Source organism: Olea europaea, unplaced genomic scaffold (assembly GCF_002742605.1).
Source record: "Olea europaea var. sylvestris unplaced genomic scaffold, O_europaea_v1 scaffold358, whole genome shotgun sequence".
Taxonomy (NCBI): Eukaryota; Viridiplantae; Streptophyta; class Magnoliopsida; order Lamiales; family Oleaceae; genus Olea; species Olea europaea.
Window position 1 is genome coordinate 141,513 of NW_019254992.1, and position 19,321 is coordinate 160,833.

Sequence of the window (19,321 nt, forward strand, 5' to 3'; positions counted from 1 at the left end):
TTCTGTATTGAAAAGATAAGAGTCTTTCAATTTGTAATGTCTTGCTGTAAGCCTCTACTAATTAACGACTGAGGTATCACTAGATAAGACACTTGATTTTAGGATCCAACTGTCTATAAATTTAGAAACTCTGACATACGGATTTCGTAAATAACACAACTGTTTATTAATAGCTCTTCGAAGTGGTCAGATAATCAGTAATAAAGGACGTACTTTGCCTAAAAAGATGTTAAGACTGAGTTCGCTAATAGAAAGGAGCGCATTTGTTACTTACCCATTTGGTTTAGATAAAAATCAAAATTTTAGTAGATTTTGATAAAAATGAATGAAATATAGATGAAAAGTTTTGAAATCCCTATATTTTAATTTAATTTTTTATTTGAACCAAACAAGGACTTAATATTCATTTAATCTCATATCACAAAATGATGCAATACTAATCTCGGCAATCAATGTCACACATAAATAACTTTCAATAATGCTTAGCAAATACAAATGACGCACTAGCATGACGACCACAACGAGAGTCAATAATGTTGTGGAAGTTAAAGAACTTTTCAAGATTATCTAACCATTCAAGAAATATTTTGGGATCAACAAGATCATCAAAGTCCACCAATTTTATATTGACTCTTACAGTAGAATAATGGACGGTTTCAACATAGTCTCTAGAATGGTTATAATTATATTGCTGAGAGGAAGATGAATGTGCTCAATCGTGGTATGGGCTGTGGGGGTTAGTGTAGCTGTAAGAGTTTCTATATGAATTGTGCATTTTGTTGAATGGAATGGCGAGACACACGAGATACATTATATAAATAGCAAATTAAGGATTGCCCATAAGGTTTTTAAAATTCAATCATATTTTGCGGATTGGTTATCATTTTTAGGTTAGTTTAGAATTTCCAAATTGTGGTATGGATCAGATATGACACAACTCAAGTAAATGATTTAGGATGTACCACCCTATGAGGCCACACGTTTAGAGCCTAGGCCATTATTTATATAAAAAAAAAAAAAAAAAAAAAAAAAGGGTTGAACCCCAACCTTAAGGCCCCTCACGGCTCCGACCCTAGAGATTTGTGAGGGAGGTAAATCGCAGGATGTGCCCCAGCAGGTCAGGGAATAAGAGCTGTCTGTGCACTGCGCTTACAAAGAGTCCAATTTCTTTTCTAAGAAATCGAACCCCCACACTGCGACTGCCAGCAAGGCGTAAAATAACCTTACTCCTATCCTTTGCACCATTGTACTATGTTCCGGGGGCGTCTAGAACATTATTTTGACATAGAATAGGGAGTTTATGCGACCCTTTAGCACATTTTTAATACACGACACTAATAAATAAGATTTTATCTTCTATTATGCTTTAATATGGTGAGAAATTCTCCTTACCAATATGCCATTGGACCATTATCTTACCCTGCATGAACTTCAAATTCTTATGAACATTCTTTTTCTTATAACAATGCTACCAGCAAAATTTAGGTCTACTTTTGAGATTGCTCAGTCGTCATTGCTCGTCTGTTCAAATACAGGCGTAGTAAATCATCAAATTTCATGCACCCAGTAGAACAGATTTTGCATTAGCAACAAGGTAGGTTTATTTCCAGTTTCTTACTGCCGTAATGAGTCCGTCTTTGATGTTCCCCAAATATATAAAATACATCCGGACAAGTTCATAAATTCTTATTCAAAACTTTACATTATGTCTAGTACTAACTAAATCTTACTGAGTTTCGAAGGGCTTGTACTTCTTGACGTCGTGGGCAAGCCCTTGTATGGATCCAGCAGCAGCAACAAGTGACACAATCAGACAAGCCCAACTCAGTATTTTAAGCCATATCCATGTGAAGGAATACTTGGGTATTTTGGCCTGTGCAATGTGCATCTCTATGGGAAAATACACTGTTAGTGGGTAAAATGAGGCTGCTCCAATCAGACCCAAGAAATCGTTGAAGAACGGAAATATCATGGCTATCACGGCTGTCACTATGACATAAACTGTTCTCCATAACAGTCTGAACAAGTTAATGTACCAAGAGCCGCATAGTGGAACGTCAATGGCATGCTCGGTCCCGATGAATTTGTTTTCTGGCCATTTCTGGCTGCAACGTTTCTCAACGTAACCAAATATAGGCTGGGCAAAGACCTGTTGAAGAAAAAGCGATACGAAAATATTATCGCGGGTTACTGGTTCAAACAGTGGATTATAGAATATTTATTTACCTGGTAAGCACCAATTAAGTGGATGGCGATGCAGACATTGGCGAAGTCGATCAACCAGAAGGGTTCGTAAAATCCGAATCCAGTGAGGAAATTTCCGGGAGCTTTATTCCCAAATGCAGCATACCCTACGCAACCACATAGAATGTAGAACATGGTCGTGGTCGATACTCCTATTAATGAGGCCTTTTTCATTACCTTGTTCTCTGGGGGCGGGGACTTCAAAGTGTCCTGTAGATAATATTTAGTCCATTTTTGGTTCGGATTAAGTTAAATTAAAATTTCAAGTCAAATTAAATAATAAATTTCAATAACACATTTCATTATATTCATAAGTTTCAAGCCACATATTGAATCAAAATTTGTCAAAAACTACTAATATCTGATTTTAATCTACGGATAAAATAGATTGTTTGATGATAGATAATATTCATTTATTGTCTTTAAGTAAATTTTTAGAAACTTTGTACTGCTCTTGTCCAACCATGCAAATTCAAAGATTGTGTGGTACCCCCAAAGATCTGGATCTCATGTGACTCTGTATAAGGATGATTCCAATAATGTCAATCAACAGTGTGACGTGACGAATCTAAACCCAAATCTCAAAGGCTAGTGGTCCAATTTCCATTAGCACTAGAAAGTAGAAACAGAATTGAAAGAATTATTTTTAGCCTTCGTTGTGGACCTTAAGCAGGATGGACCTATTTATCTATTTTGGCCTTCTCTTCAATCACGCCACTTATTTTTCATAAAAGTTGATTTGTATTCAATTGAAAAAACTAAAAATAAAAACACGAGTTTTTTCTAGAATAGTCGTGGATTGGCCAAAATACACACATCTGGTGTAATATGAGTGCAATGACACGCTTCTCTCATAAATATAGATTTATGATAAGAAGTTACTATACTTAGAAATAATCTATGTTGCAATAGATCGAAGTAGCTTTTATTGTACATACACTGAATAATCCATTCCGTGTCTATCTCGAGAGTCTATATATAGTGAAACGACACTTATCCACTCCATTGTTATGCTACAAGTGTATATGTGAATAAATATAAACTACGACAAATAATACTCTCTCTCTCTCTCTCTCTCAAACGCACATACGAAGACAGATGGAGCAATTCATACTATATGCTGCATTAAATTAGGCACATATTTCAAGTTTGGATCAAATGCCTTATATCTGTTTGATAAAGAATATCATGTGTGCTGTGCTGGATAAATCAAATTTATATATATTATATTTATTAGAATTGATCACCTGTCCCTAGTCGACAAGATAAAAAATCCACTGTTAACGTGGCAAGAGATCATTATGATTTTTTGAATTTATGACTACTTTAGAAAATTATCATTAAACACGTCAATAATGGAAAGTTTTACCATGCGCACAGACAGGAGAGGAGACCTGTTTATTTAATATGCTCACATTAATGTGTAGCTACAACATAAGTGTATGTGTATGTATATCTTCAAATAATTGACTTGCCTGGATCTCAATAAGTACTGTAGAATAGGCATATGCAAAGGCAATATCTCCAATGGCTTGGAAGCTTTTCCAGACCTTCTCCGAACCGGACACGTCCACTCCGACTGTTACTCCCGTTAGGCTTGTCCGAACACGCCCACCACCTTATTTAATCCAAACCACAAATATTCGTCATAGTGGACCAAAATCTTAAATCAATTATGCTTAAAAAACCATTTTACATAACAAATAGCTGGATAATTAAACTAAGAGTCTAATACCTGCAACCTTTGCAATGGAGAGGCCGAGGCCGATGGAAGAGTAGGCGAAAGACATGACTGCTGCTACAATAGACAGCCATGACAGCTCATGGAAGTTTGGTATTTGGCTAAGAATTATCTGAATTACAGCAAATATTATCATATACGGATAGTTTGATATCGAACATGTGACATGATGGCCATGTTTGTGGTAACAATTTGACCTCTCGACCGCCCTGACAATAACTCAAAAACACACATCAAATTACGAATAGTAGCCGATTCTAGTTTGTAAAACACTAGCAAAAAGATTAATAGTAATACGTACACCATACTAATGGATGCAGTTATTGTGTATCCAATTGTAACCCCAATGAGATTACCATACTGGGCTAATCCACAAAGCTGAACTTTCCCACCTCCTATAAATTATTGAAAATTTAACCAAAAAAAATTAGATGCATCTCAGATTAATCTTAACAAGTATGCATCAAATTTTCCAAGAAATTGTTACCTAAATGAGACCTAACAACGTCCATGTAAGTGTAGTTTCGGTTGCCATGGACGGGTCCAGGAGAGCGATAACTGTCGGCTAGTAGGGTGGAGGTGAAGTAGGTTATGAAAGAAAAAGCCACAAGAACTGCCGGACCAGCCACCCATCCCAACTGAGATATGGCCCAAGCCAGTGAGAGCACGCCCGACCCGATCACTGCAGTTATGATATGTGCACTTGCAGTCACCAAAGTACCTTCAAACCAAACAAGAACAATCAAAAACAAAAATAATGGACTAAGTTTGCTTATACATATGTTGGCATCTGTGTGTCGTATACCAGTTCGTTTGACTCGGCCATCATCGTCGAAATTCTTGTTAGGGTCAATCTCCAATGTTTCTGGGGTTTGTTCTACGTACATGCTCTTCTTTTCCAACTCTGTCATCTCTCTCTCTCTCTGTCTCTGTGTCTTTGTATTTGTGTGGTGAGTATATATAGTTTCAGTTATGACACTTCGTTAATATATAGTTTTACTTCTTTTCTTTTTTCTTTTTTTTATTTTTATTAGTTTTTATTTTTTATCTTTTTGAATAAATTAGAAACATCGAAGAAATATTTATCAAAATATTTGGAAACTTTGATTAGAAATTGCACACTGTTTCTGCAAGCTTCAATTAAGAATTAACTTAATTCCAAGTTTCAACAATAGGTTTACATAATTTCATCCTATAACTGCAAAAAAATTAACAAGTGATTGAAGTTTAAATAATGTTAAATGGGTTTTACCAACCACAGCCACACTTTCATAGTAAGTCGAACGCTGAAACTTGAGCCCCTCAAATCAAATATACATTTTTAACTTTTTTTTCTTCATCAGCAATGTTCAGAGCTAAATTTATAAACTTAAAAACCAACAATAAAACAAAAAGCACTTAAGCTAAATTAATCAAATATTAAGCAAGCTCATGGGAGAGCTTCGTTTCTTTTTTTCTTAAAGTTTATTTTTAAATATGAGATTGAAGTGAGATTTTAGTTTGATTTGAGATTATTCATAAAGAAATTGTCCAAACAATTGAAAATGTCTGTAGAGAGAAAATTAAAGGGGATTGAAGGAAGAAAGAATGACTTGAACTTTAAACTTTGGTTAAGCATAATCTTCATATTCTTCTCTTTGCCATTAGAGAAACACAACATTTGCATCAACTTTTAGAAACTAATAATATTTTACAAATTATTCTGGACCCTAAGGTAGCTGCCTCATCGCCGCCCTCAATATCAGTTCTGAATTTGTTCTCGCCATTTCTTATCTTTATCTTTTAAAAAGTAAATATATAATATATAATATATTAAATATTACATTAAGGGAAAATCATTTTTTTGAATGATTTTAATCCTACTATAATTCAATAATTTCAATAATACCTTACTTTTCGTTTTTTAATATGTAATACATACCATAAAATCCTTATCATGTATGAGTTTTGTGTTATTAATTTTTAATTAATTAACATTCACATTAATCTAGACTCAATGAATATTGAATTAATGAATCTTGATCTGTATGAATCTAAAGGTATAATAGATAAATATTTAAATTCTTGTATTAGCAATTAATTCTTATGTACCAAGTGCATAAAAAGATTACTCATTTATAGTATTTCATCATTACAAAAAAATTTGAATCAAAGAAGTTGAGTTTAAAGAGTACAATTTACCACTCTTAAATTTCTATCAAAAATTTTATTTTCTTTAATTCGTTTGAAACTCATCAAATCCTACCAATAAATTGGTATCAAATATTACTTTTACAATATTTATAAAATATTTCAAAATAATGTGCAACGTACGTTCAACTCTTACTAGCATTTTAAAGTATCATTGTATATAAGGGTGTGAAATGGAAGGGTCCACGGATAGTAGTCTAAAATGGGATTTGAATTTATTATTAAAACGAGTAGTGCAATTGAAGTCAATGAACAGGTGTTGGAGAGAGTAGCCTCGGAAAGTATAACTCCTGAGAAAATACTTCATCCGTCCCAATTATATAGGCTTGTTTCGTTTTTCCACACGGACTAAGAAATCTTCTTTAGAGGGTGTTTGACACCCATTTTTATGAAAAAATAAATTTTAGAATAATAGATTGATGGAGAATGTGTAGATAAAAAATAAAGAAATTTTTTTAATTTACTTATAATATTATTTTAAAGAAAAATGTGTGGTTAAAAAGATGAGAGAGAAAAACGTATTTTGATAAAAATGAGAACCAAATAGTGCCTTAATGTTATTGAAAAATTTATTTTTGTCAAGAACTTTCTTAGTTTACCCTATTTAATTTTCAGTATCTAATAGTAAATTATTTTTGGAATTAGTAAAGAATTTGAAAGGTTTAATTTGAAGAGGAAGAAATGAGAGTTGTTCCATATTTTCAAGAAATGAGAAATCTGTGTATTTGGATGACTTCAAGAAGTTGACATATTAAGTAGGGAAAATTGAATAAAGGTATATTCGTAAAGGAACAAAACAAACTATTCTAAATTAGAAAACATACTTATATATTTGGGACGAGAAAAATGAAATTTAACCTATATAATTAAGATAAATGGAGTATTCTATTTTTGAGGACAACATAATTATGCATAGATTAACGCATTTTTGTTGAATGAATGCTTTCCCTTTTCTTCCACATTCAATGGCAGTTCTGGCTTTGGCAGTATCTGCAACTTTTGTGTGTCCCCACAATTTTGCAGTTGGTTTGATTCTAACCTTTGAAAGTGAAGCAATTATGATATTTATCTATTCAGATTGAAATTTATTACCAAAAAGGAGAGAGTGACAAAAAGAGAGCCATATGATCGTGTCTCTCTTTATGTTCGTTCAAGTCAATACGTCATATACCATGTATTGATGTAACAATTAATTGTACATTTTGAATTAATCCATCAGATCATGCAAAATAGCACCTTATAAGGTAGGAGATTACAGGATTTAATCATCTTCCCATATATAATCAAGTTAGAGACCTTTATAAATAATGTGCTAGAACTTTTTCTTGTTATTTATAAAACTTACATGTGTAAGTCCATGTTTAATTATCTTATACATATTAAGAATCTTATCATCTTATTCAAATTCCTTTATCCTTGACAATTTAGTTTCTATTTGTTTGTCATTTCTTAAAACTCAAATTTCTCCGTCAAACTCATTTTTAACCAAATATTTTTATAGGACCCACAATTTTTATTAACTTTCCAACCATATCTTTCAACAATTTTTACTAAAATCTAATAAAAATTTACTTTTTATCTAAGCCAAACAGCTTTTTAATGTATAATATAACTGTCAAATTATAGAGTCTGTAACTATCTTGCATAGGTTCGTCGCCTCATTAAGTGTTTATTAATTAAGACAGCAAGAATGGCCAAAAGCAGTAAGTCACTTGCAAGCCCAAGAACAATTAAAAGAAATTGATGAATGTCTCCCGACCAAGCAACGAAGAAGCGCTAGTAGATGAGATTGGACCTATAGACTAGAAAAGAAAGGAAAAGATAGTGAAGGGGGGGTCCCCAAAATAGAGTGAGAACTAGAACACGAAAATTTACTTTCACTATTTGTAGAGATGAATAGGCGGAGCTGAACAAGGACCTTCCTTCATTGTTACCAAAACCATTTATCCTAGACAATTAAGTGTGTAATGTGTTTGCCAATTATTTCTTTTAAGTTGTCAATGGTTGAAAAGCTGGTAATACAATTTGTTAGGCTAGTTTTATTGGTACTACACGGATTAGGATATTTTCCATCTTGTTGCTGATTGATGAATGCTATTTAAAAAAAATGAATAAATAAAAATTATAAACATGTCCTTTATATAGGATTGTTCCTTAAGTGAAAATGATCATTGTTTTCTAACTCTAACTATTGATGATTCACCAATTAGTTGGTGTGCCATCACTTCAACAAAGATTTTTCTATGCTGTAAGTAAATCATTACAGTACATGGAAAAATGCCGTATAAGGGAATGCCATAAAAAATGGTTTATTTTTTACTGCGTGCAAAGTATGCCATTTAGAGAATGCCTTTTTAAATTCTACAGTGTGCAGTAGCACGCCATAAAAAGTATATTACTTTTTACAGTGTGTTAACATGTACACAATATAGTTCATACCTTTTACGAAGTTCATTGGATGCATGCCATAATCCATGTAGAATCAAGTTTTCCATTGTTTCAATAATTAGAAATATTGAGTACGGTTTAATACAATATGTCAATGTAAATTTCATCTCGACAATTTTCAAAAATTATATACTACTACTTCATAAAAAAATGATTAAACTGTATCAAAGTCTACTTCTTTGACCGACAATTTAGCTATTCTACCAAATATCAACTCCCTGCACATGATAGAAATAATAAGGGTGTAGTTAATAAATTTAGAGTGAGCATATAAATAAAAGTACATCAAGAAATATATTAACTTTTATCTAATCAAAATAGTATATATGACAAGTAATTAGTTGAATATATTGTTAGTAAAACACCATATGTCAAGACAATGACAGAAGTACATCTATAAAAACACCATATCTTCCAAAAAATGATTAAGTGTGCGACTAAAATACTAACATAAAGAGCCATAAAACATCAACACATAAAGACAAACCCTTGCAAAACTTCATCATGACATGTGTGAAGAAGTTCATATGAATTACATAACAACATATAACAGGAGAACTCTTTGAAAAAGAAGATAGAACTATGAAGATAAGCATTAATTACTAAGGTAATTTCCTTCAAATGCTATCGTGATCTTAAGTCATTTTATATAAATAATCATTTTGGCAACCAAATAAAAACCTAATGTTCAATTCAAATAAATCACTCATCAACTTCTTGATTTTAGACAACCTAATCTTCAATTGAGGCTGAATGTATTTATAAATAGAATTAAAATAGAAAAGAAGTTAAGCATACCTTTATTGTGATTATAGCAAATTCACTTCGATGTAACTAATTGGCCATGCAAGTGTGCTTCCTAATGCATCTTCAAGAAAAAAAAAACCCACGTGTGGGACGACATAAGTTGACATTATCAATCACTTCATTAACCTAAGCTCTTCAACATTCATTACCCAGGGGAGTACACGATGCACTATGATGCACTAGATACTTGGGTGTGTTGATGCGTTTTTGCCTTTTGCAACAATATTAGCTTTCCCAATCCAAGATAACAATTTACATTTCTTATGTTGACCATTAAAGCTTCTTTCTAGGTTGTAAAATTCATATACAATTGTGCAATTTATTACCTTGAATATAGAAAGTATATGTAATTTAGAAAAACATTTATTGATTCTAGTTTTTCACTTCCATCTTCTTGTTCGGCACTTTTACTTTTCATTTAAAACAAAGCTTTTAATTCATTAATTTCATCTCTCAACTATTGGACTTGAGTTTGCAAGTTATGATTGTGCACCAAAGCATTCAACTTTGAAGGAATCGCGTCGAAACTAAGACCTCTTACATGTCCTCGACATTCTGGACCAAGTACTCTTGCAACACCATCATCTTTGAAGGAGTGTTTGCATGGAGAGATAACCGTCTCTGAATATGCTATTATTTTGTTCTGATACAAGGAAATACATTAATGCTAAAATTATGAATATAAGCTTTGAATGATCAAAAATTACTAAAAGCAATATTGTTACCAATGTTTCCCCATCTAATTAATTAATGAGTTCACCATTTTTTGTGTATGTCCTTGAATATAAGCATCATCTCTCGTTACGGAATCAGGGTCTTCTCTTTCAGCATATTGCACTTTACATATTTCATATGTATGATAGTTTGTGAACGTTTATAGTTTTTTAGACAAATTTAACTTTTAATTCAACAAATTTTTACCATTTCAGCTTCTAAGTGAGCAAAGCCCTTTTTACTTCTTGTATACATTATGGTTTGACTTGCTCTTATCTTTTTGAATCTTTCATTCTTTTCCAACAAAATAAATTAGTATTGTATAAGCATTCTAAATGTTTGATGCAAAGCACAATTAATATACAAAAGCAATGGAAGCTTACCTTGTATGGTTGATAACTGTGTTCTTTGACAAAATGCTTGGCATTCTTCCATTGATTCAACATTATCAGGCTTAAGAAGAGCAGTAGCTTATGTCATGCCTATTATTTTTCCTCTGTTAATGATTGCTTTAAGCACATTAGATCGATGATCTCACCAATTCTTTCCCATTTTTAATTTGTAAGATGTATTTTCTATGACAAGTATCATTATCAAACTTTTGTTGCATCAAATTACACAATATTAATAGTAATTTTAATTTAAATTATATAAGAGATGTGGCATTTATATTACCTGCACATGTGATGCAGCGAATAGGAATAGAAGCAGAACCTGTAAGCGCAATAAATTCACAACTCTTCAACAAACCTATAAATCAGGACTAGCAATGCAGGAACCAAGGAAAACTCTTTCAAAGAATTTTTATTGTTATCAAAATTCAGCAAAAAACCGACTATCCTATAGAATATTTTCCAACATATATGAGAAACTAAGGAAAACCCTAGATAGAAAACTTACCAAAACAATGACAGACAATAATTAACTTATGGAAACTTTTCTTAAACTTGACAAGCATAATAATGAAAATAATAGAAAGAAAATCTAATAAAATAACTTGCCTAATAAAATAATTTGGACTATTTCTCACGGACCCCTTGGACTATTTCACAATCTGCATCATCCTCCCTGGGTTAGAGAGAATTCACCCTCAAATTCGTGTCCTCCATTGATGAATCCCCAACATATGGAACCAAGTGCTTAATGTTAAATACATCACTGGTCGCAACATGGCTTGGAAGCTTCAACATGTATGCATTAGGATTGATCTTTTCAATTACTTCCAACGATCCAATTTTTCAAGCGGCAAGTTTATTATAATCACCAGTAGAAAACCTATCTTTTATTAGGATAGCCCACACAAAATCTCCTACTTCAAAATCTACAGAACGCCTTTTCATGTAAGTTGCTGCTTTGTATTTGGCAGTAGAATCTTGCAAGTTATTGACCGTTACTTCATGAGTTTTTCTGAATTTGACTTATTAAATCTTCAGCCTTGACATGAACTTGTCTAATACCAGGAATAAGAGCCAAATCAAGTGGTGCTCGAGATTTATAACCGTATATCACATGAAAAGGACTAAATCCCTTAGTCCTATTAGTAGACAAGTTGTAAGCGAACTTACCCTGAAATAATTTCTGATTTCGAGACTTCAAGTGATCACCCACTAGACATCGTAACAAGTCTCCCAAAGAACGGTTGACAACTTTAGTCTGCCCATCGATTTAAGGATGATAGGCACTACTAAAGTTGAGCCTGGTGTTAGACAAACGCCATAAACATCTCTGAAAGTGGCGAAGAAAATGGGTATCTCTGTCAGACACAATGGACGAAGGCAATCCATGTAATCAATATATCTCACGAAAATAAAGTTGTGCCACATTAACAAAATTTGATGCTTTCTTGCAAGCCACAAAGTGTGCCATCTTGGAGAATCTATTCACCACCACAAAAATAGAATCATGTCTGGACTGTGTTCTAGGTAACCCGAACACAAAATCCATGCTAACAATAGTCCAAGGTCTACTTGGAATAGGTAAGGGCATATAAAGACCTGCATTAGTTGCCTGGCAGATCTTACATCCCTCTACAAATTTTGTGACTTCCTTTTTCCCATATGAGGCCAGAAAAATTGTTCTATGATAAGATTCAAAGTTTTGTCACGCCCCATATGACCTTCATTGTGTAATTCTTGAATAATCATTAGGCTTAGACACCCCTCAAGAACACACAACTGGTTTTCTTTGAATAGGAACCTATTATGCATAGTGTAGTCATCTCGAGGTTGGGATCCTAAGTTGCTCAAAATAGGATCGAAAAAGGGATCAAAAGATAAGCAATCTTTGAATTGATCAAAGCCAATTACCTTGGCCTGCATCTGCACAAGACATGAGGCCTTTCTGCTTAAAGCATTTGCCACCCTGTTTACAGATCGTGATTTGTGTTTAATGGTGAAAGAGAATCGTTGAGTGTAAGCAGCCCAACGTGCATGCCTAGGTAAATGTTTATCTTGGATATGAAGGTGCTTCAATGCCTTATGATCTAAATAAAGGACAAACTCATTATAAGCTAGATAAGAGCTTCAATGCTTCAAAGCCCGAACCACAGAATAAAATTCCACGTCATAGGTACTATAATTGAGTTTGGACCTATTCAATTTCTCACTGAAATAAGCCACAGTTCTACACCTTGACTTAAAACAGCCCCAATGCCAACTCCAGGAACATTGCAATGCAACTCAAAAGGTTGAGAAAAATCTGGCATCACAAGTATAAGAGTGGTTGTCAACTTCTTCTTAATTTGTTCAAATGCCTCGGTTGCTTCGTTCGTCCATATGATCCATGAGCGGTGCAGTAATAGTACTAAAACTTGGAATAAAACGCTTATAAAAAGATACCAACCCATGGAAGCTACATACCTCTTGAATAGTGGTATAAATTGGCTAGTTCTGAATTGTTGCGACTTTAGATTCGTCGACAGATAGACCATCCTTGGAAACTACATAACCTAGAAATAAGACTGAGTCCATCATGAAAGAACATTTGGCCAAGGTTACAAAAAACTTCTCCCTACGTATTACTTCCAAAACCTCCATCAACTGCTAAAGATGCAACTCCATAGTAGCACTGTATATCAATATATCGTCACAAGACACCTACCAATGAATGTCCTAAAAATCTGGTTCATCATCCCCATAAAAGTACTAGGGGCATTAGATAAACCAAAAGGGATCACCAACCACTCATACAACTGTTCCCTAGTTTTGAAAGAGGTTTTCCACTCATCTCCTGGACGTATACGTATCTGATGATAACCACTCTTCAAAATCTATCTTGGTAAACATAGTAGCACCACTTAATTGATCCAACAAGTCATCTAGTCGACAAACAGGAAATCTATACCTAATTGTAATTTTGTTGATAGCCCTACTGTCAACACACATCCTCCAAGACTCGTATTTTTGGAGTGTAATGCTGGCATGGCAAAAGGACTAAGACTTTCTATGATATGACCCTTTGACAACAAGGTCTCTACTTGATGCCTAAGCTCTTCATGTTCTTTGGGGCTTATGTAATAATGTGGCTGGTTTGGTAGATTAGAACTGGGAACCAGATCAATATGATGTTGTATATCTCTCAATGGTGGTAAACTTTTCGATAGTTCATCTGGAAATATATCAGAGAATTCCTCCACCAATTTATTCACGAAAGATGGTACTTTCTCCCCTGTACAGCCCTCCTTTCCCAACAACATAAATGCCACCTCAGACTTCTGCAACTCATTCATAAACTTCCCTTTTGCCAACAAAATCTATCCTTTCCCCAAGGGTGACGAGACTCATCCCTTTTGGTAGGTTGTAAGACAACCTTTACTTTGTCAAACACAAAACTATAAGTAGTCCGTCTTCCATCATGTATAACGCCCTTATCAAATTACCAATAAATATGTTTTCGAACCTTCTCTTTAAAATTCAAAGTGGATGTTCCTGCACGAATCTCAGCACGGTCGATCTAATAAAAGATGAAATACGTCCATGGTTATCACATCACACCAAATTTTATCCTTATACTTCGCACCAATAGAAAATGATACTAAGCAATGTTTTGAAATAGTTGCCTTACTTCCCTTCTTGAGCCAAGCTAATTTATAAGGACTAGGATGCTTCTCCATCTCCATTCCCAACTTCTCAACAGTCTCTTCAGAAATCATGTTCTCACAGGTACTAAATCAATGATAAGCTTGTAAGCCTTGCCGCCAATGGTACAAGTCAACTTGAAAATATTGTTGCATAACCAGTCATCACCTTCATCGTTACCAGGTGCTAAACATGCCCTCCTCACCTTCATCACCTACAGCCCTACTAACAAATGACCTTCATCACCTACATCCTGCTCTTCTTCGTATTCCTTCTTCCCAACATTGTAAATAGGTTCCTGATCGACATTAACTGCTAGCTCTCCAGAATTAATGAACGGCCCCTTACTGTATTTACCACCCTTTTTGCAATCTGCCATGTGGTGACCTACTTACCACACTTGAAACATCGTGCTTGGGAACTCGATGCTACTCCACTATTGGATTGGGCATTAGTCTCTCCTTTATTCTGTGAGGACGGAGCACTTACGGTATGCGGTTGGGTCATTTTATTTATTCTAGTACTACCAACAATGCTCACCCCACCCGAACTCCTAGCCGCCTAGATAAGGTCTTCTCTAACTGTAGAGCCCCGCTGATGGGCTTCAGAAACATTCACAGGGTCGAAAACATTCAATGAGTCTTGAAATTGTTGTCTTATCCCTTCGATATACCATGAGACCAACTGATCATCAGATTTCTCCAAGTCCATACGTGCCACCAATTTATAAAATTATTAGTATATTCATCCACAGATCTCGATCCTTGCCTAAGGTTGTAAAGTTGTTGGTGCATCGTCCTCACATTATTTTGGGGTAAAAATGCTACCCTCATATCTTTCAAGAATTTCTCCCAACTACAAATTTTTGGTTTACCTTGGCACACTCAGGACTATTTAGTTTGCTGCCACCAAGTAGCAGCCCGTTCCCTAAATTGTGTGGCTTCTAAGGAAGCTCTTCGATCATCTGGTACTCCTTTGAACTCCAGTATTTCCTCTACGGCAGCAACCCAATCCAGAAACTCCTCGGGTTGAAGGTAGCCATGGAATTTTGGGATGTCTAGTTTGAAGCCCCACTCCCATATGCTGGTATTATTTTGGACTGCATGGCGTGTTCTCATTCTTCTCAACTCAGCAAAAGAGTTGTGATCCTCCTCTCCATCACTCTTATCATCACTATCTTCAGCAAAACGACCATTATCCCTTCGATATACCATGAATGATTGTGTGACTAAAAATAAAATAAAAAAATAAAATGTAATGTAATGAAATTTAAAGAGACCAAATGGGGCATTAACTCTAAATGAATCACATTTTAGGGTGTGCGGTTCAATCTCCTCACTAGGGAGCACATAAAAACATCGTCGTGTATATCTTGAGCTGCCTTTCAAACGTACCTTAACGTCCCTGTTCACACTCCCAGGCGCGACACCTCCTTAAATACGCCACATCAATAAATACACCAAAAATCACCAATCACACAATCCCATTTTCGTTCTCCATTCTTCTTTGGAAGAAAAGAAATTGATCTGCATTCTGAGAGAATTAAGAGAAAAAAATGAACAGCGCAAAGGGAAGAACAACAAACGAGGTTGGAAATGATGGGGTAGCCATCATTACCATCATCAATCCTCCTGTTAACTCTCTATCACTGGACGGTACTATTATCGATTTCGCTACTTTCGCTTCAGATCTCTTTGTGTACCCTGACTAGTATTACTAAAATCTTGGACTTAAGGATTGAATTTCACTTTTCTTTGATGGGTTCGTTTTGAATTTTTGTAGAAAGTTTTTTTCTTGACGTTCGTGTCAAATTATGGCTTTTTTAAATATAAATTTTTGATGTGTTTGTTGATTTTGGTTAGCTTTCATTGTTTTTTCTTAAGCCGTTGTTAATTTTCTCAGAATTGCAACTCACCTGTGTTCACAGAAAACTGTAAACTTATTTTTAATTTTTGATTATGGTTTCTTGGTTTTTTACTATTGTTACAAGGTTCTACCTGATAATTGATGAGGTATTTTTCTTTTTATTTGCAAAAGTTTAGCTATGTGAAAAGGCCAGTAAATTTATAGATTCATGAATAAATTTGAGGTAATTTTCTTTCTTCCATGTCGTCAATGTCTAATATTGAGAGCCACCAATTGTTTAGTTAGGATGTTAAATCGATGACCTATCTAAACAAATCACTCGTCCACCTATTATAGTATTAGCTCCTCCAATTGTGTCTCACGCGTCACCTCATCGCGTTCGTTCACCTCACCCATCGTTGTATGCCTTCCCCCATGAATTCCTCTACACGCCATGGAAGAAAGAAAATCAGCAAGGCTCTGATACCAATGATGCAGCGGACAAGAACAGAAGCAGAATCTAAGCGCGCAATAAATTCACAACTCTTCCACAATCCTAGAAACCAGGACTATGAATGCAGGAACTAAGGAAAACTCTTTCAAAGAATTTTTTTTATATCAAAATTCGGTAAAAAACCATCTACCCTATAGAATATTTTCCAATATATTTGAGAAACTAAGGAAAACCCTAGACAGAAAACTTACCAAAAAAAATGACAAACATAATAATTAACTTATGGAAACTTTCCTTAAACTTGACAAACATATTAATGAAAATAATAGAAAGAAAAGCTAATAAAATAATTTGGACTATTTCTCACGCCTCCCTTGGACTATTTCACGATCTGCATCAACATGCTTCCAAATGTCGACAAGAAAATCTTCGTTGATATCTTTCCATGTAATTGATATAAGTTCTCTAGTTGGGGTCTCAAGAAATGATTGATATGATCCACGAGTCGAGCCCGACGAAGGCAAGTGTGAGACGAGACTCGTTGATAGTCGATGGCGGACCAATGACGCGATCAAGGGCAAAGCAAGTGAAACAAGCGATGGGATTGCTCGTTCAAGAAACCATTGATGGAACCATGTTCGGGACTCAAAATGAAGCAACTTTCATGTTCGGGTCGAAGGCCGAATCAACTTGGATCAATTTGTTATCAAGCGACGAAACTGGAGGCTGAAAAATAAGTCTGTGCGGCTGCACAGGCAAAACACCATGCGGCCGCACACATGCATACCGAAAATCAAAACACCAGTTCTTGTTGAACCATGCGACCGCATGGAAATACACCATGCGGCCACACAAGGCACAAGCCAAAAAATTGGCAAATTTTCTAATTTTGGCTGAATTTCCTAGTTTCAATAGAATTCTTATGAAATCAAATTATTACCATAATTTGATGATTTTGGACATTTTTATTCATTAGTACAAATAGGAGAATATTTTTCATTGTAAGAACTTTTGTCTTTTGCTTAATATTATAGAGAGAGAATTGTTCTTTCAATTTCTTGTTCTTCTTGAACAATCATGGAACTTATCAAGATTCAATTTCTTGTGGCGTTCTAAACAATCGGATTGTGGGTTCTTTTAATTGTAATAAAGGGGTTTTAAGTTCTTCGCTAATCTAGGGTTTCTTGGTTCAATTCTTGGGGTTCAAGATCCAAAACCGGGTTAGTATTGACGTTCTTGGGTTCCACATCAATCTCGTTGTGGGTTTCGTAGTTTCCATTGCTACGGGGTTCACATCAGTTCGTATCAAAGCTTTGGCTCCAATTTAATCAGGTTATATCCTTTGTTTTCTAATTTTTTTTTCAATTCCATATGTTCTTGTGTCCAGAAGGTTTTCTTGATCCTTTGATCCAAAAGTTTCATCAGAAATCTTCAAATTCTATTTCTGGGCTCTATTTTCGCCCAAATCAATTTTTATTTTCTTTGTTGGTTTTGTTATTGATTTCCGAATCTAAAAAAATTTATTACTGTTCATCCGTACGGTACTGTTCATCCGTACAGTAAAAAACTTATTAAATATTATTGATCCGTCAAATACCAACTTTTATTATTCAATATTGTTTCTAAATTACTTGGACATATTGAATCATTCCATTCCTTCAATTCAAGTCAAGTTTTTAAAAGTTTTCTTTGAGTCCTTTGTTACAATTATTGAGTCACATCCGATTTATTGAATTCTAAACGATTTGATTGATTGATTGAGTTCATTGATTGTTCCTAGAAGCAATTGTTGAAAGAACTGAGTGGTAAAAGGTAGAGAGGTGAGCTTAATGGAGGGTAAAAGCCGTTGTGTGTTCCGAGTGACTTTTGGTGTGGCAGTAAAATAAAATTTTTAGTGTTAGGATGTCAGAAAGGGCAGAATCAAACTCAAGCCCACAAGGCAATAACAGCAATGCATCGGAGGATTTAGTGCAGAGGTTTGAGAGGACGTTTGGAGATGTAAGAGAAAGGTTGGAGAAGCAGGAGGCTTGGATAAATAGATTAGATACATCCGTGGCTAATCTTAGTCGGGGGCATCGAGTGGATGTATCCAATGCCAGAGGACCGGATAGATAGGAACCTAGGAGGGAAAGGCGAGAGGAGCATGGATATGGGAGTGACATGGACGAAGATAAATTTCACGGTGTTGAGATGGGAAGGATGAGGAATAGAGGCGATATGATTGACAGATGGGGTCGGAATGATCGCGGGGAGGAGTTGGATGGAAACTTGGAAAATATAAAAATGACAGTTCCTTCATTCAAAGGAAGGAGCAATCCCGAGGCATACCTAGAGTGGGAAAGGAAGGTTGAAATGATCTTCGAGTGTTATAACTACTCGGAAGAGAAAAATGTGAAGTTAGCAGTTTTGGAGTTCAGTGACTATGCAATTTCATGGTGGAATCAAGTGATTACTTCACAACGTAGGAGTGGGGGAAGACCGATCAGCACTTGGGAGGAATTGAAGTCATTGATGAGAAAGAGGTTTGTTCCTAGCCACTATTACTGAGAGATCCATCAAAAACTGCAAGGTCTATATCAAGGGTCGAAAAGTGTAGAGGACTATCATAAGGAGATGGAAATACCATGATTAGGGCCAATGTGGTGGAGGATCGGGAGGCTACCATGACACGATTCTTAAATGGGTTGAATAGGAAAATTGCTAATGTAGTGGAGTTGCAACATTATGTGGACTTGGAAGACATGTTGCATGTGGCTATGAAGGTAGAGAGATAACTAAAGAGGAAAGTGGCAGCTAGGCAGC

At 35.0% G+C, this 19,321-nt stretch overlaps 1 protein-coding gene across 1 annotated transcript; it reads right to left on the reverse strand.

The window, feature by feature from the left end:
* Positions 1–1,576: 1,576 nt before the first annotated feature.
* On the reverse strand, positions 1,577–4,950 carry LOC111386501 (amino acid permease 6-like). The gene is made up of 7 exons (XM_023010968.1): positions 4,791–4,950; positions 4,473–4,706; positions 4,287–4,380; positions 3,980–4,194; positions 3,720–3,862; positions 2,227–2,454; positions 1,577–2,149 (listed from the first exon to the last, which is right to left on the reverse strand). Exons 1-7 carry the CDS (start codon positions 4,894–4,896, stop codon positions 1,727–1,729), a joined length of 1,443 nt encoding a protein of 480 aa, XP_022866736.1. The 5' UTR covers positions 4,897–4,950; the 3' UTR covers positions 1,577–1,726.
* Positions 4,951–19,321: the final 14,371 nt, after the last annotated feature.